This window comes from Gobio gobio, assembly GCF_949357685.1.
Source record: "Gobio gobio genome assembly, chromosome: 20".
Taxonomy (NCBI): domain Eukaryota; kingdom Metazoa; phylum Chordata; class Actinopteri; order Cypriniformes; family Gobionidae; genus Gobio; species Gobio gobio.
In genome coordinates, this window is record NC_137113.1 from 29,186,294 (window position 1) to 29,212,851 (window position 26,558).

General features: G+C 45.0%; 1 protein-coding gene across 2 annotated transcripts in view; it reads right to left on the reverse strand.

Moving 5' to 3' along the window:
• arhgap23b (Rho GTPase activating protein 23b) overlaps positions 1-26,558 on the reverse strand; it is a 331,034-nt gene that overhangs the window by 38,402 nt on the left and 266,074 nt on the right. For both annotated transcript variants that reach the window (XM_079846080.1, XM_079846081.1), the window contains 7 exons: positions 14,640-14,792; positions 14,491-14,569; positions 14,317-14,390; positions 14,130-14,219; positions 10,562-10,687; positions 10,288-10,329; positions 9,369-9,462 (listed from right to left, as the gene is read on the reverse strand). In XM_079846080.1, the coding sequence (XP_079702206.1) occupies positions 9,369-9,462; positions 10,288-10,329; positions 10,562-10,687; positions 14,130-14,219; positions 14,317-14,390; positions 14,491-14,569; positions 14,640-14,792 (658 nt within the window). The remainder of the gene's footprint in view (positions 1-9,368; positions 9,463-10,287; positions 10,330-10,561; positions 10,688-14,129; positions 14,220-14,316; positions 14,391-14,490; positions 14,570-14,639; positions 14,793-26,558) is intronic.

Below are 26,558 nucleotides of genomic sequence, written 5' to 3' on the forward strand. Positions count from 1 at the left end.
AAGGTAATGGTGCTACCCAGCTGTTGCTTTCGTCTTTATCCAGCTCTTGTTCCATAATGTGAAGGAACGACAGGTCATTGATAGATGGGGCTACTTTGTTGTCATCACAGGTAACCTTAAACACTTCTCGACCAAACTGATCTCCTTTGTGATTGTTAACAAGTTGCTCCACACAACACATCCCATTGTAATGTCTACAATCGTTCCTGTTTCTCTCTTTCACATAAAAAACATTAGGACAGGGATCAAAGATGGATGGGCGTTGCTCTTTTGTGTTGGTGAAGAATGTACTCACTGTGGTAGACTTGTGAATGCCGTTCAGACAAACATTGCCAACTATCACCCATCCTAGGTCAAGCTTCTGTGCATAAGGAGCATCATGAGGACCGTTTACCTGTCTGCGAACCTTATGTACTCTGATAATGTCACGACCCAGAAGAATCATGATAGGAGCATCTGGGTCTAACTCTGGTATGAGTGGAGCTATAGGCTTCAAGTGAGAGTGATAGAGAGCAGCACTGGGTGTGGGAATCTCTGCCCTATTGTCCGGAATGTTGTTACACTCTAGCAAACTTGGAAGGGAGAGGATTACCTTTCCATCTACAGACTCGATTTGGTAGCCAGATGCTTTTCGACCAACAGTCTCTGTCACTCCAGAACAAGTTCTAAGGGTATACGGAGAAGCTGAGCCATTTTCTTTGAAGGCATCAAAGAATTCAGAACGAGCTAATGACCTATTGCTCTGCTCATCAAGGATCACATAGACTTTCAGTGCTTTCTCAGGCTGGCTTTTGGGATAGACTTTCACCAAGCTGATTTTTGAACATGACTTATTACTGAGGTCACCTCTGCAAACTTCAGTACAGTGAGCTTCCACTTCTGTTGGAGGCATGGAAACTTCCTCCCCGCCATGCTGTGATGAGGAGGCTGCTTCTTGAGCCTTTGGAGCTGGGCCTGGGTGTAGCGCAGAAATGTGTTTCTCACTTCCACACTCAGAACATTTGGTCACAAATCTGCAGTACTTGGCTGTGTGAGTTGTGGCTAAACAACACTTGAAACAGATTCTCTTTTCTTTCAAAAAAGCAAAACGTTCCTCCAAAGGCTTCTCACGGAAAGAACGACATTTCCTTAACAAGTGAGGTCTTTTGTGAATGGGACAAAGTCTTTCAGCATCCTCAGTTTTCCGTTCATCTCTGTCAGTGTCAAAATTTAGAGGGGAAGACACATTTATCTTGTTAACTGAGACTTCTCTTGATTTGCTTGGCCTCCAACTGACCTTGTCTGCTTTATAAAGTGAATCTGTTTGATTAGAAAAATTGAACCCAGGGTCATTCCTTATTCTAGCCTGCTGACTTATAAAGTCAACCAAGACCTCGAAGGGGGGAAATGATACAGCATACCTCTCCTTGTAAGCAGATCCATGAGACAGCCACTTTTCTTGTAGATTAAATGGCAGCTTCTGAACTATGGGATTGATGCCATTTAATTTCCATTAGAAGATCACTCAATTCGTGAAGCTTTGCATAATCTCTGCTTGAAATTCGCGGAAAATTTTCAACACGCTTGAAAAGAGCTCTTTCGATGACCTCTGGAGCACCATAACACTCTTCCAGTCTAGTCCATATCATGTCAAGACCCCTCGATGGTTGATTAATGTGTACTGACCTCATGCGTCTAGCGTGTTCAGCTGATTCTTTTCCCAACCATTTGACTAACAAGTCCATTTCTTCACTAGGTGTCAAGTTCAAACCACTTACAGCATTTTGAAAGGACCGTTGCCAGGCTCTGAAGCTTTCTGGTTGGTCATTGAACTGTATTAAACCAGTGTTAACAAGTTCACGGCGAGCAAAATATCTGACAAAGTCTGAAATGTCTGTCTTGTCTTGTTGGGAAGGCTGAGGTGTTGGACTTGCCATTGTGAGAGGCAGTGTGCTGCACTGGGTGAAACGTGTGTGCCTTCTGCGCTGGTTATCATCTGTCATGTTATCAGAAGGATGATATGTGCCTGCTGTGAGTTGTGATGGTTGAGCAGAATCTTTCCTTGGTCGCATGTGATCAAATTCAGCGTCGTCTGAGCAACTCTCTGCCTTGAAACGTATAGCAGAAACAGAATTTCTTACTGGTAACTCTGTGTGAGGCTGTATGGTCTCGTCTTGAGGGAGTGGCTCTGCTTTTGATGCTGATTCTGTGACTGCATGTAGATTCATCTGCTCAACGTATTCACATGTCCGCTGCATAACATCAACAGGAGCTGTTTCCAGTGGAGGATCATGTTTACTATGGACGCTGGTGTCAACAGCTGCTTCTAGAGCCTCTGCTTCGGCTACTGCTGCAGCAGTTTCTCTCTCTAACACCATTTTATCCATTTTTGCCTAAAATTTGGCTTTCTCCACTTTTATTTTTTCCTCCTCATCTGCATACAATAAACGTGCCTTGGCTGCTTCAGCTTTTGCTCTCGCCATAGCAGCAGCAGCATTTGTAGAGGAGCTGCCTGATCGTGAACACGATAAATACGATCTGGTCTTGAGTGAGGGTGTGGACTCCATTGCTCACACAATACTCTATCAATTTACTTGAATCTTCTCAAGCTGCTGCTGTAACTTCCTCTGCAGCCGCTTTTTCACTGTACTTTTTCACTGTACTGTACACTGTACTTTTTCACTGTACTGTACAGCACACCACTGCCATGTTGTCGGTCCTGACAATGACATGATGCCCCCTGAGTGAGGGGAGAAAATGCTGAAGGGCCAGGGATACCGCTCTCAACTCCAGGCAATTTATGTGCCAGGAGAGAACTTCCCCCTCCCAGATCCCCATAGCTGGTCTGCCCTCGAATACCGCACCCCAGCCGGTAAGAGGGGCGTCCGTCGTAACCATTTGGCGACGGAAAACAGCCCCCATCTTGACCCCTTTCTGAAGAAAAAGAGGGTCTCGCCACATTGATAGGCACGAAAGCAACCGCGTGACACCTTCAATAGGCGAAGGGCCGATCCTGTTGACCGAGCCCCTGAGCGTTTCATCCACCAGAGGAAGGGCCTCATATGGAGCAGTCCCAGGGGAAGCACCGGGGAAGCTGCGGCCATGAGACCCAGGAGCCTGCGACACGTACCCACAGAAACATGATGGCCTAGCCTGAAGCGGACCAAGCATGTTGTGATACTGGAAATCCGAGCAGGGGCCAAACGGGCCTGCATCGGAACGGAATCCAGACGAACACCTAAGAAGGTGGTCTGCTGAGACGGAGTAAGAACGCTCTTGTCGGTGTTCACTCTCAAGCCAAGAGATTGAACGTGTCGAAGAACGACATCTCTGTGATGACAGGCTAACTCCCTGGAGTGGGCCAGAATGAGGCAGTCGTCCAGGTAATTGAGAATACGGATGCCCTGGAGCCTCAGCGGGGCCAGAGCAGCATCCATACACTTCGTGAACGTCCTTGGTGCCAGGGCAAGGCCGAAGAGAAGGACTTTGTATTGATAAGCCTTCCCTTTGAAGGCGAACCTGAGAAACTTCCTGTGTCGTCTGACAACCTGAATATGGAAGTAAGCATCTCTCAGGTATATAGTGACAAACCAGTCCTCCGCACGTATCTGAGACAAGATAGTCTTTAGCGTTAGCATCTTGAACTTCCCTTTGTAGAGGGTGAAGTTCAGGCGGCGGAGGTCCAGGATGGGACGCAGACCGCCGTCTTTCTTCGGAACAAGGAAATAACGGCTGAAGAAGCCACATTTCTCCTCTGTTGCCGGAACTTCCTCTATTGAGAGAAGAGAGCTCTTGTTGTAGTACAGAAGCCTGAGAGGTGCTGTTTACTACCATTTGAGCGACCCCGTCGAAGCGAGGAGGGTTGCGACAGAACTGAAGCGTTTAGCCCGACTGAATCGTGCGGAGGATCCAGGATGATATCCCTGGCAAAAGCTTCCACTCGTGGAAGAAATTTGACAAAGTGGGAGGTATGATGAGGTGCGGTGGACATACCTGAGATAGGGTGTCGAGCTGGACCTCTGAGGGGGTTGTGGCCATCCGCAGAGGAGGGCACGTGGCGTCCTGGTGCGGAGTAGGCAGTGGAAGGCTGGGCCGCTCTGGTTCCCGGAGAAGACCGGATGTGTCTCCGTCTGGACGAGCGGCGGATGGTGAGCCAATCAGACGTGAGGGGAGAAAGCAAACAGCGTCTCCTTCCTTCAGCGCCGGAAAAAGGCGAGGATAGAGTCGGTTCTGTATTCCGAAGCGCGCTGGGCGGCGGAAATGACAGAGCTGGATAGGGAGAGCTGGTGGGGGGCGGGCAGAAACGCTTGCGCGGTCTGACCCAGCCCCGGTCGTGAACTGCAGCTCCCCTTTTTCTGACCAGAGGGTCAGGAGCGACTCGAAGTGGCCGAAGCAGAAAGTTTGCTGGGCCACTTTGGGTCGATACGTCTGTGAGGACGTTGACGGGGAAATGGACGACCGCGAGCTCCCCAGACCGTGGTGGGTGGAGGATGACTCTGGTCGCTCCTCCTGGCGGTAAACTCCCTTCTGAAAGAGGGGCGATCTCTGGACTGAGAGGGGGAGGGGGAAGGAGCGTACCTCGCTCTCCTCGGCATGAACTGCTTAAGAGCGGCAGACTGAGATTTTGCAGATCTGAACTTCTCAACCACAGTATTAACCGCCTCCCCAAACAATCCGGACTGAGAAATCGGAGCATCCATAAGGAAAACTTTTTCCTTATCGCGAATCTCAGTGAGATTGAGCCATAGGTGGCGCTCCGCCGCCACCGCGCCCGCCATAGAGCGTCCTACAGCGCGAGCTGTGTGTTTAGTAGCCCGTAACGCCGAATCCGTGGCTTTGCGAAGCTCCTTCACTGCTTCCGGTGTCAAACCGGTGCCCTCCTCCATTTCCTTCAATACATCCGCCTGATAGGCCTGGAGAATGGCCATTGTATGAAGGGCCATGCCAGCTTGACCAGCCGCCATGTAGGATTTGCCAATGAGGGCAGAAGTGGTCCTACACGGCTTAGTGGGAAGAAGGGGGCGGGACTTCCACGAGGGAGCTGAAGATGGCGCGAGGTGAGTGGCCAGCGTGTCCTCTACCGCGGGAATCTACCGGGCGGAATAGCCCTGTTCCTCAAAACCCACGAGGTTGGTGAAATCAGCGGCTGCCGCGTTAGTTAGGCGGGCTGAGAACGGCTGCTTCCAGGATCTGGAAATCTCACTGTGTAGATCACTGAAGAATGGTAGCTTCCTCCGCGGAGGCCTAGAATTAGGGCCGCTGAGGAATCTCTCATCCAACCGAGAAGATTGAGCTTCGCGGGGTTCATCTGGCCACTCGATCGCAAGCTTCTGTGTAGCGCGCGCGAGTACATCCACGAGCTCGTCATACCGCTGATGGCCGCGCTTCCTGGCCGCTTGGCGGGAGAGCGTCGTCAGTATTTGCAGCACCGAAATCCTCGAAGTCGGATGCTGCAGTGAAAATGACATCCTCCAGTCCGAAGGAAACCGCATCGTGTGCCTCCGGGCTGGGACAGAGATAATCATGCGAGTATTCCACAGGCGGAGTCCCGCGCACGTGCTCGGGGGAGAGAGGGAGAGAAAGGGCGAGGCCCGTCTCCTCGCACTCCACATCCTCGAGCTCTACATCCGAACCCCAGGATCCAAGAGAGGCCTGCGCGGCCTCGGGAGCGCGACGGGGAAAAATGGATGACTCCCTCTCAAAAACCGCGAGCCTCGAGCGGAGGGTTTTGAGAAGGAGGTTATCGCAGTATTTACAGTTAGAGAACCCCTGAACCGCGTCGCGTGCGTGAGGAAATCCCAGACATTTAACACACTTACTGTGGGGATCGTCGATCGCGATGAAGCGAGTGCACGGCGGTGGGCAACGTCGGAATTCCATAGCACTTCACCACAAGGAGAACAAAGTTCCACAATCCGCGGTCGCTGAAGTGCTGAGGTAAATATCGACTGAATCCTAGAATTTTGGGCCAGAAAAATCGAGAACCGAAGGGCATGAAATGGCCGCTTCGTGAAGGCAGAGAAATCTGAGGAGCAGATGGCGCGCGCGCGCTAATATAGGTGACTACGTCAGGTGGGGCGACGTGCGCGCCATCAGCCAATCAATTGCCGTGATTCTATAAGGGCTTCAGACAATCGGCACACCCAGAGGGCGTCCCATTACGTCATTAAAGTGACGCAGCGTCGAGTGAACCAATGAAAGAGAACCAGTGGTGTGTTTGTTGGGAGCATTGTCCAAAAAAAATTATAATGAGGAAAAGAGATACAGTATGTACTGCGAATATTGCTATTGATAGCGAAAAAACTGATAACATTGGAAGGAAGAAGTTTGGTTCAATGTACTCAGAGACTGAAACAGGTCTACATAATGGAAAAAAATACTACATGCCTACAAATGAAGATGGATATATTTTTGCAAAGATGGAGAAGTATTACATTGTATTTAGATATGCAAATAAGACGGATCATAGAGACTTGTATGGCGAGTTAACATAAATGTAACCTGCTCCTGTTACCTTTTGTACAAAAGTGTCCTTCGCAAAGAAAATGCATTGATGACAGTATTTTTATTTTACTTATTATTATTATTATTATTATTATTATTTATTTATTTATTTATTTATTTATTTATTTATTTATTTATTTATTTATTTATTTATTTAGTTATTTTATTTATTTATTTTTCTTCTTCACGCCATTTTTTTCAGATGTAAGGGGTTTGAATGTTGGGATGGGGATATTCTGTAAAAATAATTCTTAATTACAATAAAAAGAAATTAATAATTTTACAGGAAAAAAATATTTTACTATATTAATTACATAACACGCATCTGAATACCTCTTAAGCAAACTAACCCTGGAACATAACCTGCTCCGGAGTTGTTATGGCTACCGTTGTTGGAACCGAAAGTTGAGGTTATCCGCTTGTTTACTCTTAAACACACCCGGGTATGTGTGACGGATGTTAATATGAGTGAATATTCATTGAGAATTCATGTATTTCACCAATAATCCTTCCTGTCAATTTTAGTTTATTTACTTTATATAACGGTGTCCAAGGAAAGGCTATAATTTGGTTTTTGACATCATTAGTATTCATTTGGTTAAAGAGTTTTGCGATCTTTTTTTTGTTGACGTCGTGACGTCATTGCCGCTCACCTCGTGCTGCGTCCTCAGTTTGCTTTGAGCGCGCTGAGGAGAGGTAAGCAATTAGAGGTGCTTTTCTTATATAAGAGTATAAAAGTTATCCTCAATGTGATTAAGTTTATAATATGCTGTAATATTATTGTTAAGACTGTTATAAGTGTTGTAGGAAGTGTTTTATGAATGGATGGATAGGATTTGATAGTTTTATTACTGAGAACAGCAATTTGAGTATGTGTGTGCGTAAATAGAACGCAGTGAATTTTACTGATTCATTTACTGGTATTTGATTTGTGCAGGTGATTGAATCACAGAGTGAACACATTGTTGCTGTATTTTGTTTAATCCATCCAGGTATGTTTTATTTCTGTTAAATGTCCTAATGTTTTCATTTTGTATCAGTTTGTTTCTTTACTAATTTGTGATTGACTTAAAAATAGCTGCAGGAGAATGTAATGTATGTTTGGTGTAAATGCTTGTGACAATTAATTTTGCCATTGTATGTAACATGTTTCACACACAGTAATTTTGATGTCATTATCATTGTGATGTGTGCTCAGTTTGCTTTGAGCGCGCTGAGGAGAGGTGATTGAATCACAGAGTGAACACATTGTTGCTGTATTTTGTTTAATCCATCCAGGTATGTTTTATTTCTGTTAAATGTCCTAATGTTTTCATTTTGTATCAGTTTGTTTCTTTACTAATTTGTGATTGACTTAAAAATAGCTGCAGGAGAATGTAATGTATGTTTGGTGTAAATGCTTGTGACAATTAATTTTGCCATTGTATGTAACATGTTTCACACACAGTAATTTTGATGTCATTATCATTGTGATGTGTGCTCAGTTTGCTTTGAGCGCGCTGAGGAGAGGTGATTGAATCACAGAGTGAACACATTGTTGCTGTATTTTGTTTAATCCATCCAGACTCCTTTGAGCATGCTGAGGAGAGTACCATCTACTTCCTCAATGAAAATAAATTCTCCATGAGCAGCAGTTCCAGTGTCCGGTGTCTTCTCTGAATAAACCAACACAACGCAGATCATAACAGTGGGCAGATTTAGGCCGGTTACATATGTCACATAACCTGCTTTTTGGAATACCCCCCTGATATCTGTCTGACATTACTTGTAATGTTATTTAAAGTACATTATGAGAAATACTTTGCTTGTTACATACACGTGCAACATTTCAGCCATAGATAAATTATGAATGTTAGCTATAGATTGTGTTCAATGTACTGAATGTTTATGCTGAAATATAATACAATTATGTTTTTTTTATTTTTAAAAACATATTGCGTGTCGTTATGTGTGGTGAGTCACGTGATTTAAGTTTCACGCTGCAGAACTTCCGTTAAGGGAAAATAGTGAGAATCAATGCACCCTGGGATTTGCAGTTCACTCTTTAGGGAGTGAATGTTTCAGTGTGCTGGAAGGATTCTGCGATTGAGACAGCCCTTACAATGGCCGACTCGCTGATCAGTGCCCTGACTACTGAACTAGGGAGCTGTTTGAGACGCACACGTAGTAGTGTTGGTGTGCCTCCAGGAACAGGGTTGGGAAAAAATGGCCCTAATTGATTAGGATAGATAGTCCAGCCTTAATCTTAGATTTTTGCTTGCCTTTTTACTACAACCAACATGTAACCATACAGAGCATTTAACAGCCCACATATTTACAACCTACTTGTATTTGTGTTTTGCATCTTTAACTTGGAGAGGAGAATATAATTTAACATTTGAAAAATACACACTTCACCTTTAAGAGCTAAAAACACTTCTGAAAGAATATATGCTGTTTCTTTGTTTAAAATGGTCGAATAACAAGTACAAGATAACAGAATTGAATATCAGAATATGAAAAAAAAAAAGTATAACCTGCAGCAGATGAGAAAAAAATACAGTGCAAAATAAAAAAACTATTCCTTCGCCTACCGCAAACTTTGATCCATTGGCTCAGCTAGAAGAATGATGCAGAGAGTATCCAAAAAGAAAGAGCGAGAAAGGTGAAAAGAAGAAGAGGATATGAATGGAAAGAGACACAGAGAGAGCAGGTGTAGTAAGAGTTTTTTTTAAGGGAAGTGTAAATACATATTATAGTGAAAACCATCTACCAGTTAGAAAAAAAAACAAATGACAAGGAGGATTTCATGAAGCGTGTTAGAAACAAGCGTTTTACATCTCAGCTTGTTTCTTTACAGATAAACTTACACCTGTGCGAACAAGCTCATCATCAGTATCTCTCACCTGAGGAGTCTCCGAGCAGCACCGTCCTGCCAATGTTAGACAGGAGGTGGTCGATATTCGGAACAGGCTGTATGTTCTGCTGGTCCTCTGGTGTCTGCAGAAAAAAAACATCAACAGATGGATGTTGGCTGATATTTGAGTTTTGAAGTTCTCTGTCCATTCTGACCACTTTAATTAAAGGGTTAGTTCACCCAAAAAATGAAAATTCTGTCATTGATTACTTACCCTCATGTCGTTCGACACCCGTCAGACCTCCGTTGATCTTCAGACACAAATGAAGATATTTTAGTGTAAATCTGATGGCTCTGAAAGGCCTCCATTGGCACAATGGCACGGTTCACTCTCAAGACCCTTAGAAGGTACTAAAGACGTCGTTACAAAGTCCATCTCACTACAGTGGTTCTACAATAACTTTATGAATCGGCGAGAATAGTTTTTGTGAGCAAAAAAACCCTAAATAACGACTTATATCGTGATGATGATTTCTAAACACAGCCTCATGAAGCTTCGAAGCGTTATGAATCAGTGAGTCGAATCAGCAGTTTGGATCGCCAAATTTCAGCAGTTTGACACGCGATCCGAATCATGAATCAACTCGTTATTTAGGGTTTTTTTGCGCACAAAAACTATTCTCGCCGATTCATAAAGTTATTGTAGAACCACTGTAGTGAGATGGACTTTGTAACGACGTCTTTAGTACCTTTTATGGGTCTTGAGAGTGTAAAGTGCATTGTGCCAATGGAGGCCTTTCAGAGCCATCAGATTTACACTAAAATATCTTCATTTGTGTCTGAAGATGAACGGAGGTCTTACGGGTGTCGAACGACATGAGGGTGAGTAATTAATGACAGAATTTTCATTTTTGGGTGAACTAACCCTTTTATAAATCTTTACAATAGTTTAAAAAGGCAGTCTGTACCTTCTCATCCTCATCCTGCTCATCACTGAAGAACCATGTATGCTGCAACAAATAAAAAGTACTTAATGACAGGATATCTTTTCTTATGTTAACTCTGCTAACATTGAGGGACTGTTACAGGTTCAATACAAGTTCAGCTTCATCAGCAGCATTTGCTGCATAATGTTGAAAAAAGTAAATAACTCAGATTCATCTCTTAGTTAAAAAAGTCGATTACATTTTTTTCTTTAGGATACAGAATAGGAAAACAGGAATTTTAATAAATAGGACATACATGCAAAATAAGAGTCTCTGTAATCTTGTAGCGGTCTGGCATGTGAGTGACCATGTCGGTCATGTTGTCTTCTGAGGTCCGCACCAGTGTGGGGCCAAACACCAGGGCCAGATTTCTAGGCTCCATCTGGAGAGCAAGGAGAGTCAGTTTTATCAGAAATGACTCCTGAATGTATGGGTGTTTCTTCAACTTCAGGCACTTTTATGTATCAGGGATTGATTATTATTAAAACTAACAGATTTCATATTTCTTGTTTTTAACTATATAAAAATGACATTTAAAGATCTTTAAACTTTAAACATGACGTCTTAATTTATTTTTGATTATTTCAGTTTTTCAGTCTGACTGCGTCTGATGGCATCACTAAAAACATGCTTGGGATGAAGAATGAGACGTGATGTGTGAAGAAAACAAAGAAAAGTTAAGGTAAAAATAATATTTTTGTTTAGATTATTCAGAGGACACGCCTCAAAATGATTGAATTCAGGTGTTCCAATCACTTCCATGGCCACAGGTGTATAAAATCAAGCACCTAGGCATGCAGACAGCTTCTACAAACATTTGTGAAAGAATGGGTCGCTCTCAGGAGCTCAGTGAATTCAAGTATGGAACCGTGATAGGTCCATTTGTGAAATTTCCTCACTACTAAATATTCCACGGTCAACTGTTAGTGGTATTATAACCACTATAAAGTGGAAGCAATTGGGAACAACAGCAAGCTTCAGCATAGCAAGACATTTTGGTAGATTTCATGCTCTCAAATTTGTGGGAACAGTTTGGGGATGGACCCTTCTTGTTCCAACATCACTGCGCACCAGTGGACAAAACAAGGACCATAAAGACATGGATGAGCGAGTTTGGTGTGGAGGAACTTGACTTGCCTGAACACAGATAGATATTTGAAGATATTTGAAAGAATGTTTGTAGCCAAGCAGAATTTCGGCAGCCATTGACTACCATATATCATATATATATATAATATCTTCCTTTGTGTTCAGCAGAAGAAAGAAATTCATACAGGTTTTGAGCTTGAGCATGAGTAAATGATGACAGAATTTTCATTTTTGGGTGAACCATCCAACCACCAAGTAGGAAAATTATGAAAATTGGTACACTTGTAGTGATGGTAATAATAGTCATCTGACCAACTTTGGGGTCTCTAGGCCCAATTCTATAGTGCCACCACCAATGTTGGTGTCTCCAAGACCAATTCTATAGCGCCAGTTAAAAAATGTACTCTTCAAATGGTTGTAACTGTTTTTTAACCTTTTGTTTTAGCGTACCAATATCGGGTGCTTCCCTTTGGTCTAGCACTTTCACCCCGCACGTTCACGAAGTGTGTGGACGCGGCGTTAGTCCCCTTGCGTATGCAGGGGATCCTAGCACAGTCAGCTCGTCTCGCGTTTCAACATCGCAATGTTGTTTTCGCGCACATGAGGAGGTTAGGGCTGAGGCTCAATTCCAAGAAGAGCGTTCTTTCTCCAGTACAGAGAATAACGTATTTAGGCGTGAGTTGGGATTCGGTCTCTGCAGGCCCGCTTATCTGAGCCTCGCATAGGGTCGATCCGCTCGGCCGTGAGAGGGGTGAAGCTAGACCAGTCACTCACTGTAAAACAGTTTCAAAGACTGCTAGGTCTCATGGCAGCAGCATCCAATATCTTTCCGTGCGACCTGTTGTACATGAGACCGTTACAGTGGTGGCTTAAAGCCAAGGGCTTTTCTCCGAGGGGAAATCCTTTTCGTCGCTCCTTGGTCATGTGGAAGGACCCTTGCTTTCTGGCCCAAGGCCCGTTACTGGGGGCCCTGTACCAGTGGGTATCTCTGAGCATGGATACCTCCCTTACGTGCTGGGGGGTGACCATGAGTGGTCGTTCGGCCCAGGGCTTATGGCAGGAACACCATCATTTGTGGCACATAAATTGTCTAGAAATGCTGGCAGTGTTTCAGGCTCTGAAGCACTTCCTGCCATATCTCAGGGGCCATCATGTGCTCGTTCGCACAGACAGCACATCGGTGGTCTCTTATATCAACCATCTTATATCAACCATCAGGGGGGTATGAGGTCTCGCCAGTTATACAAGCTGGTGCACCTTATTCTCCTCTGGTCCCAGGCGAAACTACTCACAGTGAGGGCTATGTACATTCCTGGGCGGTTGAATGTGGTAGCAGACATCCTGTCGAGGCAAGGGCAGAGGCCCGGGGGGTGGAGCTCCTTTGGGAGAGATTTGGCAGTGCTCAAGTGGACCTGTTAGCCACTCACGAGAATACACATTGTCGTCTGTGGTTCTCCCTAGCACCTCGAGCTCCTCTCGGACTGGACGCTATGGTACAGGAGTGGCCCAGGCTGCCCCTGTACACATTCCCCCCGATTGCTCTGCTTCCGGGAGTTCTAGAGAGAGTGCGCCGGGACGGGGCCCGTTTACTGTTAGTAGCCCCGTTCTGGCCGAGTATGGTTCTCGGACATCATGTCTCTCTTCGATGGCTCTCCCCTGGAGATTCCATTCAGGAGGGACCTTCTCTCTCAGGCAGGCGGTGTCTTCGTACACCCTCGCCCAGAGTTGTGGAGACTGTGGGCTTGGCCTCTGAGGGGGCCCAGTTCATAAGTTCTGGTCTCTCAGCCGAGGTTGTTGAGACCATTCTACACTCTAGAGCTCCCTCCACGAGGAAACTGTACGCACTGAAGTGGAGACTCTTCACCTTATGGTGCAGAGTTCACCTGTGGGATCCACTTAACTGCCCTTGGAGCGCGGTGCTGGAGTTTCTGCTGGAAAGATTCTCTGCTGGGTTAGCTCCTTCCACATTAAAGGTGTTCGTAGCGGCCTTAGGTGCTTACCACACTACTTTGTGTGTACACACTACACACTACTTCCGGCTCCTATGGGGGCGTGGGTATTCTCGTTCCCAAAGCGGTGACGCAGCTCACGTTCCCTTGAATGGGAACGCCTCGGTTACGACTGTAACCTTATTTCCCCGAATAGGGAACGAGATGCTGCGTCACCCGGTCATGTTTCATCATTATTCAGAAGCTAACGGCGTGTGTTTGCCAGTGTGCTTTATAGCTTCCGGGTCTATGACGTCACCACGCCGATGACGTTCCGTCTCTCTATTGGACTGATGACATACGTGCTTCACGACGCAATCACGCAGGGGCGTTCCCAAAGCGGTGACGCAGCGTCTCGTTCCCTATTCGGGGAACTACGGTTACAGTCGTAACCAAGACGTTATGGCAGCGGCGTGGGGTGTGTTGATCATTAGTGAAGGCCTTGACTTAAACCCAACGGTACGCCACTGTTAATATAGCAATTACATGTACCGTGCAACAAGAACACTGTAAAATAAAGTGTTAACAAAACTTAAAAAAATTTAATGGTAGTGTATGTATTTACTGTGCTGCTGGACTTTGTTTAAATGGACAAATTAAATAAAGTAGTTAGTGTAAAAAGTGTGTGCAAAAATGTGTTTTCAGATAATTTATTTCCTAAAAGTCCCCAGGCCAAAAGGGAAGAAGTTGAAGAAACTATTTTTTTTGTTTTTGTTATTGTAGATGTATGTCTAGTACAGCATGAACCTTATTATTCTCTGAATGGTCCGCAACTTTTTTCAGGTGACTGATTAGAAACTTCAGTGTATGGTAGTAGTGATCCGGCAGGTCACGTATCTAAAAGAGAAACATAACCAAGGACATCACAAAACTTTGGTAAGAGACTGCAAATACAAATTTGCAGAAATTGAATTAATAAACTTATGGTACATACAAGTTTCCTCATGGTCTTTAAGCGGACTCCTGCTTCCTCTAAACGGTTGGCATCAATGAAATCATTATATTTATCTGCAGGTAGAGGGCAGCAGTGAGCTGTGTTTTTAAATGTATGCAACACCCACTCAACTCTGAGTGAATGAATTAAAAGAGGGAGTTGAACTGAATATACCATCTGTAAAAAGAGGTTCTGGAAGCTTCCTGAAGAAGGATTTCAGAAGACTGCTGATGACGTTAAGGTCTTTCCATCTCTGTAAACAAACAGTGTGATTACTGTTCTGATTTATCCTTACATTCTCTGTCTGTCTGCTCCCACCTCACCTCCTCAGTAGTGTCTATATCCATGCCCTTGTTGAGCTGATCCTGAAGAGAAGACACCATGGCATTGTTCCCTGGCACTCTGTAGATGCCAATATATTCCAAACCCATCTCCTCCACCAGACGACAGCATGCCACCACAATCTGTGGGACAAACTACACAAACAAACATATAATAAAAGATGACAAGGGAAGAGCGGGGCACAGCCTAACAATTTCTTACTTTCTCAGTTTGTGTAAATCCCCTCGGGGGTTTAGAGTTTTTTTTTTCCTCCACATAATTTCACATCTAGTACAATTATGTGGTCTTGTTTCATTATGACAGCATATACTTTTTTCCTTATTTACCCTGAAATGATAGAAGTGAAATGTGATAGCATGCCCAATAGACCTTATTCAGATCACGGCCATGACAGGTATGAAAACGAGGCTGTGAGCAACATGACATCATGACTTTGCGTTAACATACACGGCACTTTCTAAAGCCAATGGCGTGTTATCTGTATGCATTTTGAGCTATCCGCGTGTATGTCTACGCCGTGTGATTCCGTGTGTATGTGTACGCCGAAACGAACCATCATCTCCGCGTGTATGTCTATGCCGTGTGATTCTTCGTGTATGTCAACGCCGTGTGATTCCGCGTGTATGTCTACGGCGTGTGATTCCGCGTAAATGGTTTATAAACATACTAAATTATGTTTTTTTGAAAATGTAAAAATGCAGAATGTTTCTTGTGATGGGTAGGTTTAGGGACAGGGGCAGTGTGTGTGTGTATGTGTGCGTGTGTGTGTGATGGGTAGGTTTAGGGGTAGGGGCAGTGTTGGGGGATAGAATGAAATGGCGTTGATAAACACGCTAAAAAGCGATTATGCGTCTTGATAGCACGCCAAAATGGCATAGCGAATTGGCGTGTCATACATACGCTATTCCATGAGATCAGTCTGCTGTGAGGGATATGTGTTCAGACAGAGCCGGCCCAAGGCATAAGCGAACTAAGCGGCTGCTTAGGGGCACCCAAAAGCACATTAAATTACTTGCTGCATGTTGCTTTATTGAAATCGCCACATGGCCTTAAACAATTACTAGATAAACTGCACTTTTTTAAAAAGTTTTCTAATATATGCACGGATCCCAGATAGCATTGTGACATTGAGTCAATGTTGAAATTCCATCAGAATCATCAATTTGGTTGAGGTTGAAATGTCAATGCTAAGTAATATTGGATCAATGTTGAAAATTCAATGCTACAAAATAGTGGACCAATGTTGAAAATTCAAAGCTAAATAATATTGGATCAATGTTGATAATTCCATGCTTTTCAGTGTTGAAAAGACAAACATTGAATCAATGTTGATTTTTGGTCAACTTAATTCTTCACTGGTGAGGCTTAAGGCCCATTTATACTTCTGCGTCGAGAGTACGCCGTAGTGTACGCCGTAGGCTACGCGCGTAGCCGACGCCGTCGTGAGCATTTATACTTCTGCGCTGTTGTCTGCGTCAATGTGCAATTCCACATGCAGACGCTAGGAGGCAGTGTCCTCGGGCATGTTGGTGTAATCAAGACAACAGCCGAAGAAGAAGCAGTTTGTTGTGTAGAATGTGTGCATTCATGTCGGATTATCAGCAGCAGTGAGAGAGCGGCTTTTCTTGCAGCTTGAGTTGTTGTATCTAATACAAATTAAGCATATCTAGTTGATTAGTAAAGTTAAATAAGGCGATCTGGCGCTGGAATGCGTTTGTGAAATCATGCAGAGCTCGTGGCCGCTGTTTTCAGCAGCGGTGGCTCGAGCAATCGATTGCTGTTGCGGAGACTTCATTCACGAAATATACCCTAATGTGTCCCTGTTCTTGATATACAATTACTGATTAACATCTTTGGTTTTAATGAGAAAATAAATAAACTATATTCAGCGGATCTATGTATTTATTTACTACCATAAAGAATCGCTGGACTGCAAAATATTGTGTTATTGCAGACGTAAGGAACTATCATCCAATTTCTGGACACACACACACACACACACTCCTATCGCAGATTTTTTATTTATTTATTGACCTGAGGGAAGGGTTCTGGCAGACCAATCACAGCGCTTGCGGTCCGCGCAGAATTGACGCGTTGTTACATTTTTGGAGAGGTGCGCGTCAGGCTACGGCGTATCCAACGCGTCTATGCGTAGGGTACGCCGTACCCTCTGCGTGCACTCGACGCAGAAGTATAAATTGGCCTTTACTATCAATCAATCTGTCCCATCATTCAACATGTTAAAGGAAATCCAAATCAATTGGGTACATTTGTGTGAAATGTAAGCACATTCATTATTCTCAAAGGATGAATCTCTACCAACAAGTGTGTGGATTAACAAAGAACTACTACATTGAACTCAATGGGACGAACCAGTTTATTATTACAAGTAAGCATATTGTTAATATTAATGTTTTAATTTTTGTTTTAAAATCTCCTCCATCATGGAAAACATCTCCAATCCTCTAGTGTTTTCGGCTAGCTAGCACATGCAGAGAGATATATAATGACTGTAACAGAGTCCTTAGTTCTTGTGGTCATCCAGTTATAGCCTGTTTAAATCATAGCCTGTTTTAAATGTATATAATGTAGGCTATTATTATTATTTAAAAAATCATGTATCATTTACATACATTTAATAATTTATCTAAAGATTACAGGGTTATTAAAGAATTTTTTATATTTCCCCTACCGATCAAATGCGCCACAATCCAATCCAGTAGGTGGCGGTAGTGCACCTTCAGATCAAAGCGCAGTTTAACAGACTTCAAGCGTGGAAGAGACAGAGACAGGACAGCAGCAGTGTTTTTTAGAGGTAAGTACACAAAGATTAATACAATTCATCTCAATTTTCATTTTGTGTTTTTATTTATCTTTATTTCTTACAACTTGTGAGCTTCTCCTGGGCGAGTCAGAGTGAACTGCGACGTTAATAGAGTCACGTGAATGCCCTCCGTGCACAACCAACGGCCAGGATATTCTTTAATACATTGCATTTCAGTTTGTTTTTCACCAAAAAAAGTTTTTTTTTGTTGTTGTTGTTCCATTGAGTGCTCACAGCGGGCTTGCACTTACGAACTGCTGTGACGAACTGCCGCGGTCACCTTCCCTGTGCGCTTCAGCGGTAAAAGAGCAGTATTTCCTTTCTAAAAGAGCTACACAGTTTGACCCTGCGTCTTTTTCAAGATGTCATTTAAACCGTGTGTTTCCGGGTGCCGTCGTTTATCTATCCCCAGTTGACGGACACGATCGCTGTCTCACGTGTTTGGGCATTCAGCACGCTGAGGCCCATTGCGCATCCCACGATCTAGTGGTCCTCCCGCTGCAAAGCAGAGGGCTACTACTTTGGCTGATGCCTTTGGTGGCATCACGGCTATGCTTTCCCGGGCCGCCGCGAGTGTCGGCTCGAGTGAAACCCTCCACCGCGTCCCGAATCCTCGCGGCTGGACGATTGGTATCTCGGGACGGCCCGTGCAGGTTCTCAGCGCCCCGCCCCAGTGCCGTTCTTTCCGGAAGTGCATCAGGAGCTCACGAAGTCGTGGTCAGCGCCCTACAGCGCTCGCGCCCGATCGACTGACTCCTCCATCCTCACTACCCTGGATGGTGGCGCGGCCAAGGGTTACGTGGAGGTCCCCCCAGTGGAGCGGTCGGTAGCGATGCAACTGTGTCCAAAGACCGCTACCGACTGGCGGGGTCATCCGCGTCTCCCCTCCCGGGCGTGTAGGTTTTCGTCCGGTCTAACAGACAGAGCCTACACAGCCTGTGGAGAGGCCGCGTCATCTTTGCATGCCATGGCGCTCCTACAGGTCTACCAGGCAAAAGCGCTCAAGGAACTGCACGAGGGTAGTTCCGACCCAGGGCTTATGCAGGAACTGCATACCGCGACGGACCTCGACCTCCGGGCGACGAAAGTCACCGCACGCAACCTGGGTCGGGCTATGTCCACACTTGTGGGGGGGAATGTTTCATTGAGACAGGCTGGTACAAAAATCCTAACCCCGGAGGGCCAGCGGTACCCACATTCTCAATAAAAGAGCAGTTTCCTCCTTCCCTGGGCCCCGAGAGGGACAGGTTGGCAGTGTGCGACGCCCCCGGGCCTTGCCACTCCTTTCCTCCCATCTCACCCCTCGCCAGGGGGCAGCAGAGTGGGCACCGAGGACGCCCCTGGGCCTTCTCACCCACTTTCTGCCCCACCCGGAGTACTCGGGCAACACTCCGGGCCGCCTCCGGGCCTCCCGAGTCGGGTCAGAGTACTCCACCTCGCTGCCTCAACCCGGGTACGTCTGTGGTGTCATTGGTCCCGCTAGTTCGGTTCCTGGGGGCCTGGCTCATCCGTACCATCAGACTCGGCTATACGATTCAATTTACACACCGGCCTCTCAAGTACAGGGGCATCCTCTTCACCACCGTGTGGAGCAGCGTTGCCCATGTCTTGCGGTCTGAGACCGCTGGCGAAGGACGCGATCGAGCCGGTTCCTCCAGCCGTTATGAGGTCAGGGTTCTACAGCCCCTACTTCATTGTACCCAAGAAAGGGGGTGGGTTAAGACCAATCTTGGACCTGCGCATTCTGAATCGGGCCCTGCACAAGCTCCCGTTCAAAATGTTAACGCAGAAACGCATTTTCGAATGCATCCGTCCCCAAGATCCGTCCCCCCTCTACGAGGCGCCTCTATGCTCTGAAGTAGAACCTGTTTGTCGAGTGGTGTTCTTCCCGCCAGGAAGACCCCCGGAAGTGTTCGATTAACGTTGTGCTTTCCTTTCTGCAGGACGGGTTGGAGCGAAGGCTGTCTCCCTCCACCCTCAAAGTGTATGTCGCAGCAATAGCGGTGTATCACGATGCAGTAGAAGGTAAATCCTTGGGTAAGCACGACTTAATCGTCAGGTTCCTCAGAGGTGTGAGGAGAGTAAATCCTCCTTGTTCTACCTCAGTACCCTCTTGGGACTCAGAGCACTGCGGGGTCCTCCATTTGAGCCTTTGCAGTCTGTTGAGTTGAAAATTCTGTCCATGAAGACAGTTCTCCTGACTGCATTGGCCTCAATCAAGAGGGTAGGGGACCTGCATGCACTTTCGATCGACAAATCGTGCCTAGAATTCGGGCCGGCCAACTCTCACGTTGTCCTGAGACCCCGGCCTGGATACGTGCCCAAGGTTCCTACCACTCCCTTTCGGGACCAGGTGGTGAACCTGAAAGCGCTGCCCTCGGAGGAGGCAGACCCAGCCCTAGCTTTGTTATGTCCCGTCCGCGCTCTTCGCGCTTACGTTGACTGGACTCAAAGCTTTAGGACCTCAGAGCAGCTCTTCGTCTGTTACGGAGGCCAGCAGAAGGGAAAGGCTGTCTCCAAGCAGAGGTTAGCCCACTGGATACTGGATGCTATAGACTTGGCTTACCAGTCCCAGGACATGCCTTGCCCATTCGGGTTGCGAGCACACTCAACAAGGAGTGTTGCTTCCTCCTGGGCGCTGGCTCAAGGCGCCTTGTTGACAGACATATGTAGAGCTGCGGGCTGGGCGACACCTAACAAGTTCGCTAGATTCTATAGCCTCCATGTAGAGCCGGTATCTTCCCACATCCTCGCCCCCAGTGGCCAGTAGTGCTAAGTACCCATTCTTGTGTCGGCTTGCAACGCCACTCCCGCCCTCTGGGCAGGATACGTGCGTCTATTTTCTCTAGTTGAGTTCCCCGGAAACGGCTAACCCTGTGAGCTCCTCCGTCACCCCTTCGGTGTCAGACGTTGCAGCCGTCTGACGCTAGGCCTACACCCGTATGCCTCTGGAACGTGTGTGTTGGCTGGGTTCCATATGTTGCGGCCCCCTAATGGCTACCCCAAATGTGTATTCTCCACGGTATCAGCTACCCTACTTGGCTAGCCCCGTGTCTTTCCCTGGACAGAGCCCGCTCTGTCGTCTCTGGGCGTGTTCTTTCCCCCTGGGACCAGGTTGGATCCACCCCAGAGACTTCCATATGCTGTACTACCCTGATAGGTTAATCCTTATGCGCATTTCCACCTCTCCGTCCATTGAAGGATGTGGCTCCGCAGCGTACCACCTCTACGAGACGGGCACGCTTTCCCAGCGTTATCCAATAGTCATTCTGAGTGGGTCTTGCAGGAACAGCAGTGACTGACCTTACCTGCCTGGAGCCCTGACTTCCACTCCAACTAGAAGAGGTCCAGTGACCTCGGGCAGGGCGCTGGAAGGGCCAGCATCCCTGGCGTGTTTGTAGGGATCCCAATTCGTCGGTCTGTTCTGACGTATGTCGAACGTGACCGACTGAAAGGGAACGTCTCGGTTACGTATGAACCCTCGTTCCCTGAAGGTGCTGTGCTTCAGGTCATTCCGGTATGTTATCTCTCAGCTGACGCTCAGCTGATTTGTTACTCCACCTACTCTAATCAACTATAGTATTTAAGCTCATTCAAACTCATGTTCCTCAGTCTGTCGCACAGACATTTACACCCTAGAGATAATAGTCAGTCACGCAGTCTACATGTGACTACTTAAAGTCTTATTCTTCACCTTGCTTTGCGTGACCATGGCCTGCTCCGATACGGAAGAACATGCCATCTTCTCCGTGGACCTGTCTGAGGAAACTCAATCTAACCACTTAGACATTGATGAAATATCTATAGAAGCCCAACCACATCCATGACGAAGCTACAGATTAGCTGCAAAAACTACATCTATCGAGCTTCCTGCACTATATAAACGGAATATTCAGATTCCGCCAACTGCCAGTCATGAGGATCTATTCCAGCTCTTCTCAGAAACTGCACAGGATCAAGAGCCTATTCCACCATCAGAAGTCTCCACTCCACGACCTTCCGGACGGAAAGCGTCACAAAAAAGGAAACATTCACGTCTTACCATTCAGACAATCGAGTGTCTTTCAGCGCATATCTCCAAACAAATGAAGTCCTCCGCATCTCGTCCTGAGCCTCAGCCTAACGAAGCAGTCCTAAATGCCTTATCTTCAATTCAAAATGTCTTATCTAACATGGATGTAAGGCTACAAGCGCTTGAGAATCAGCCACACACCACCTTATCTCCAGTTCAGAACGCTTCAGGAATTCACCCACAGGCGATGCTCGCTGGTAATGTTACGTCTCGCAGAAGCCTCGATTTTCTGCCAAGAAGAACACTCAGCTGCGCCGTTCCAACAGCTTCACCTGGAGTGCCATTCTTCCCACCAGCCGCAGCAATCACTCCTCAGTTGAAGACTCAAATTCTGGCAGGTAACGATATTAATTTAGTAAAGATATTGTTATACTCTGAATCTAGCGATAAACGAATCGTTGTCTGGTGACATATCTGTGATACTAAAAGAAAGGGACCCCAGACTCTCTAAGAGCCTCACAATGGCCAAATTTAACATTGCATTTGGAGTGTTTAGAGACGTTATTTGTGAAATTCAACCTGAAAGAAGTCAAGAACTGGACACTTACCTTGCAATCATTTCAGATCTAGCTATGTCTTACGGCGGTACGCTGTTTTACGAATATCACAAGTGTTTCTCTGCCAAAGCAACCATGTATATTAAGTATTTCAACCAGAGACTGGACTGGTCAGTTGTTGACTTAGCTTTGATCAGCAGACACTTCACTAGTCACCGTACCCTCTCATGTTTTCAAGAAACAATAAAACTGTTCCATCTACTCCTATCAACACAAGTGAACTCAAGAAAGCTTTAAAAAATCACCCTAACCGTTGTTTTGTGAGCTATCTGTTAATCGGTTTGCTGAAGGGCTTTTTTGCCGGTTTAGCGTTTCTTCCTCCCTTCTCGTATACATGTAGCAATCTTCAATCTGCAATCAAAGAGCCTAATATAGTAGATCGTTTATTAGAAAAGGAAGTAGCTAAAGGTTACATGATCGGCCCCTTTTCTGAACCTCCTTTTAACGTGTTCCGTATAAACCCTATCGGCATAGCAACGCGAAAATACTCTGGTAAAAAGCGGTTAATAATAGATCTTTCTTCTCCTCATTCTAATTATGGAGTTAAAAGTATCAATAGCTTGATTCCATCCAAACCCTTTTCTCTTTATTATGCATCCATCGATCATGCCATTTAATTAAAACTGCCGGCAAAGGTGCTTGGTTAAGTAAAGCTGATATAACCGATGCGTTATGCCCCTTCACCCGTCCCAGTGGCACCTTTTTGCCGTTAGGTGGCGCAACAAGGCATATTTCGCAGTTAGGCTTCCTTTTGGTTGCAAAAGTAGCCCGCACATTTTTAACACTTTATCTGAAGCCTTGTGCTGGATATTATCCAACAATTGTAAATTGCTGTTTGTGCTCCACCTACTGGACGATTTCTTAGTTATTGATTATCCACATTTTCAACCAAATCCCTCCATTCTCGCACTTAAAGAAACATTTGCTAAACTCGGCGTTCCTTTGTCGGAAGAGAAAACCTTAGGTCATGCGCGCAAATTAGAATTTTTAGGTATCATACTGGATTCTACCAATATGCAAGCCTCTTTACCTTTGGATAAATTAAACCGTATCAGAGAATTCATTCAAGCTGTTCTGCTAGCTTCATCAGTAACCAAACGAGAACTTCTCTCTTTATTAGGGCACCTTAATTTCGCTATGAGGATTATTCCACAGGGTCGTACTTTCATTTCTAGACTTCTAGAAATTTCGAAATCAGTCAGTAATTTTCATGATTCAGTATATTTAGACGGAGGCTGTAGGTCAGACTTTGCATTTTGGGCCAAACTTTGCAAGTCTTGTAACGGTTTGTCATTTTTCTACCATGATCATTCTGAAACGTGCCCTGACCTACGTTTTTTCCCTGATGCGGCCCCCTCCATACACTCTAAAAACGTTTACTATGATTTACTAAATTTTTTTGGTGAAACATTTTTACATTAAAAAAATTTTGTACATTTTAAAGCAGTGAAATCAATAACATACACAGTATGAGCTGAGCAAATGCACGAAAAAAAATTAAGTAGATCTGAGTAACTACATTTGGTACATTTACAAATAAAATTGAGTAGAACATTTTTTGGGAAAAACATTTAAAAACCAATATTTATGAGTAATATTAACTTTTTTTATTTATGAGTAATATTAACTCTTATAGTATAACTTTAATATTAACTTTAATTTCCTCTAAACCTTTGTAAAATACTCCACAAAACCACACTTATATGTTACATGACATTGACCTTTATTGTCGATGAGTACAGCAATACAGCATATATTACAGTTTTGACATGTATACAATATTGACAACATTTAAACTCATGTAACAAACATTTTAGAAGTAAAAATTAAACATTTAAAAGTAATTCAAGTGTAATCAACCTGTCTGTTATCCAATTTCCACCGTATCAGCGCCGTTTCTCGAGCCTGAGATGGACTTGCGCTCTGCAGGTGGACTTTGAACTTGAGACCGCCGTCCTGCGTTTCACTCATAGCTCAAAGATGCTGCAACGCGCCTGACTTCATAACCTGCCAATAAACAAACAGTGCACAGTTTTAAGAACATTTTATCATCCAAATTAATTATATTCATTATCTTAAGGAATAAAGTCGTGTGTTTTGAGCAAGGCAGAAATGTCTTCAAAGACAGATGCCGCACTCGTTTACTCACAGTAAACTCTGGGACGCAGGGACGCACCCTGTATGTTGTTTTGCATTAAATAAAAAGATTTTAAGCACATAATGATTTTATAGATAAGATAAAACAAACAAACCTGAATTTCACAGAGGAAATGTTCCAATTCTGCGACACTGAGAAGAAGGAGCTGCTCTGGAGACTGAAGAGAATTCAAACAGCCCACGCACAATCAACCGTCGAGCTGTCGTCACGTCAAGGGGCGGGGGAGTGGTGCATTGTTTTAATCAAGTAAAAGTAATAAATTTATTCAGTGTGTGTTAAATATTAATAATCTTGATTTGAATTAAGTAATATTTGTGGTTCTTGAAACAGATCGATTTAATTCTCCTTTCTCAAATATTTTGATTGAAATTTCACAAATATATTAAAGGGGTGGTAAAACACATTCTTTTGAAGGCTTGACTGTGTTTGTGGGGTGCACTGTAACATGTGTTCATGCTTCTTTTTAAAAAAAATGGCCTTATTTTTCATATATTTGACCTTTATTCTACACTGCTCTGTCCCTCCTTGTAAAACGGTCTGATGCTTTCCGGGTTGTATGAAGCCAGTCCCTCAAAAATACGCGATGGGCTCAGATTGGTTAGCTGGCCCAGTGTGTTGTGATTCGCTAACCGCAGTGCACGTTTGTCGGAAACGTCACGCCCTTTACCTTTACCGGAGGCTGTGCTTTGGTCAGTATTAGAAACAACGGCGTCAATAAAACCATATGAGCCCGAATCAGACCCAGAACATTTGAGTGAAGATGATCGAGCAGAACCTGTTCAGTCCTCAAGAGTAAAGACTGCGGATCTATAATGATCGCTACTGAATGGCACTTTAACTTTTGTATTTTTAGAACGATTATAGCCAAATATCTGTCGCAAGAACTAACCCAAAACGAACACTAAGCACTGGCTTTTACTAGTAAGTTAGCCAAATCACACACAGAACCATGTTTAGCATGCCTGTAGATAAACAATACATAAAAGCTCTAATCAAAGAATCATTTACACTAATGCCAAGTTCACTGTTCATCTGTTTACTTCCTTGCTACAACCTATTACAGGAAAACACATCGATGAAATATAAATCAGACTTACAGGTTGTGGCCCGTAAACAGCTTCTGTTTGTAAATCCAGCTTTCAGGACAAGCCGTTGTGCATATCCTGTATTGAACTCGCGAAGTTTGTGGAAGTTGTCCTCCATGAAATGTGCAGCGCGCGCGTCGTGCATCCATGCACCGGCAGTGTTTTTTTCACGCAGCTGACGTTGTGCAAATCCGGCATTGAAATCGCGAAGACGGTGGATGTTTTCCTCCGTGAGATGTGCTGCAGGGAGCCCCGCGCGCGCCTGTTCCCCATCTCAAACACACGTGCATATAAAGCCGCGTTTCCACCGCAGGAACTTTACCCCGGAACCAGGAACTTTGGGGGGGAACTCGGTGTGTTTCGACCGCAGGAACCAGGGTCTAAATGAAGTTCCGGGTAAATATTTCCCCCTCCAAACGGCCCTGCTTGCGAGGTGGGACTTTTCAAAAGTTCCTGAACTTTCGGGGGTGGGACTTGGGTGCTGAACATGCTGATTGGTTGAGCTCACACAGCATTTTTTTTTTTCCACCGCCATATTTACAAGTCTTTTGCGAGGTGGGTTCCGTGGGTTTTGCGTTCAGTAAATATTTTTTTTGCAACAATGGAGTTCAACAAAAAATTCGACCGATGGACAGACGACGAGGTTCAGGCTTTATTGAGCATATATGCGGAGGAGGACATCCAGTGGGAACTGGAAACGGCGACCCGCAATGAAAAGGTATAACGTTACCTGAAGATATCGACTCGGTTCCAGTCACACTGGAAAACAGTGCAGAGAGAAGTTAAAGAAATTAAGACAAGATTACAAGAAATTAAAGGATCATAACAACCGGAGCGGTTCCGACCGGCGTATCAACAAGTGGTATGACCGCCTGGACGCGTTGTTGGAACACAGACCGTCATTTTCTGGTGCAGCGGTAACGAAAGACTCGGCTAGTGCGTTGTTGGAAACCATCCAGGAATCCGAGTGGGTTGAAGGTAAATATCTCATCTTGGTATCATCTATTAAACTCGTTGCAGTGTTTAAACACGTGGCAGTAACTTTTTTCAACGTGCTTTTCCAGACATAACGAGTGGCCCTGATGAATCGCAGGCAACGGAGACCAGCGTGTTTATACCCGCGGTCACCAGTACGTTATAAAGCTGACAAAAATGTGTATATATTTAAAAACTGATGTGTAATCCTTAATGGTTTTGTTGTTTT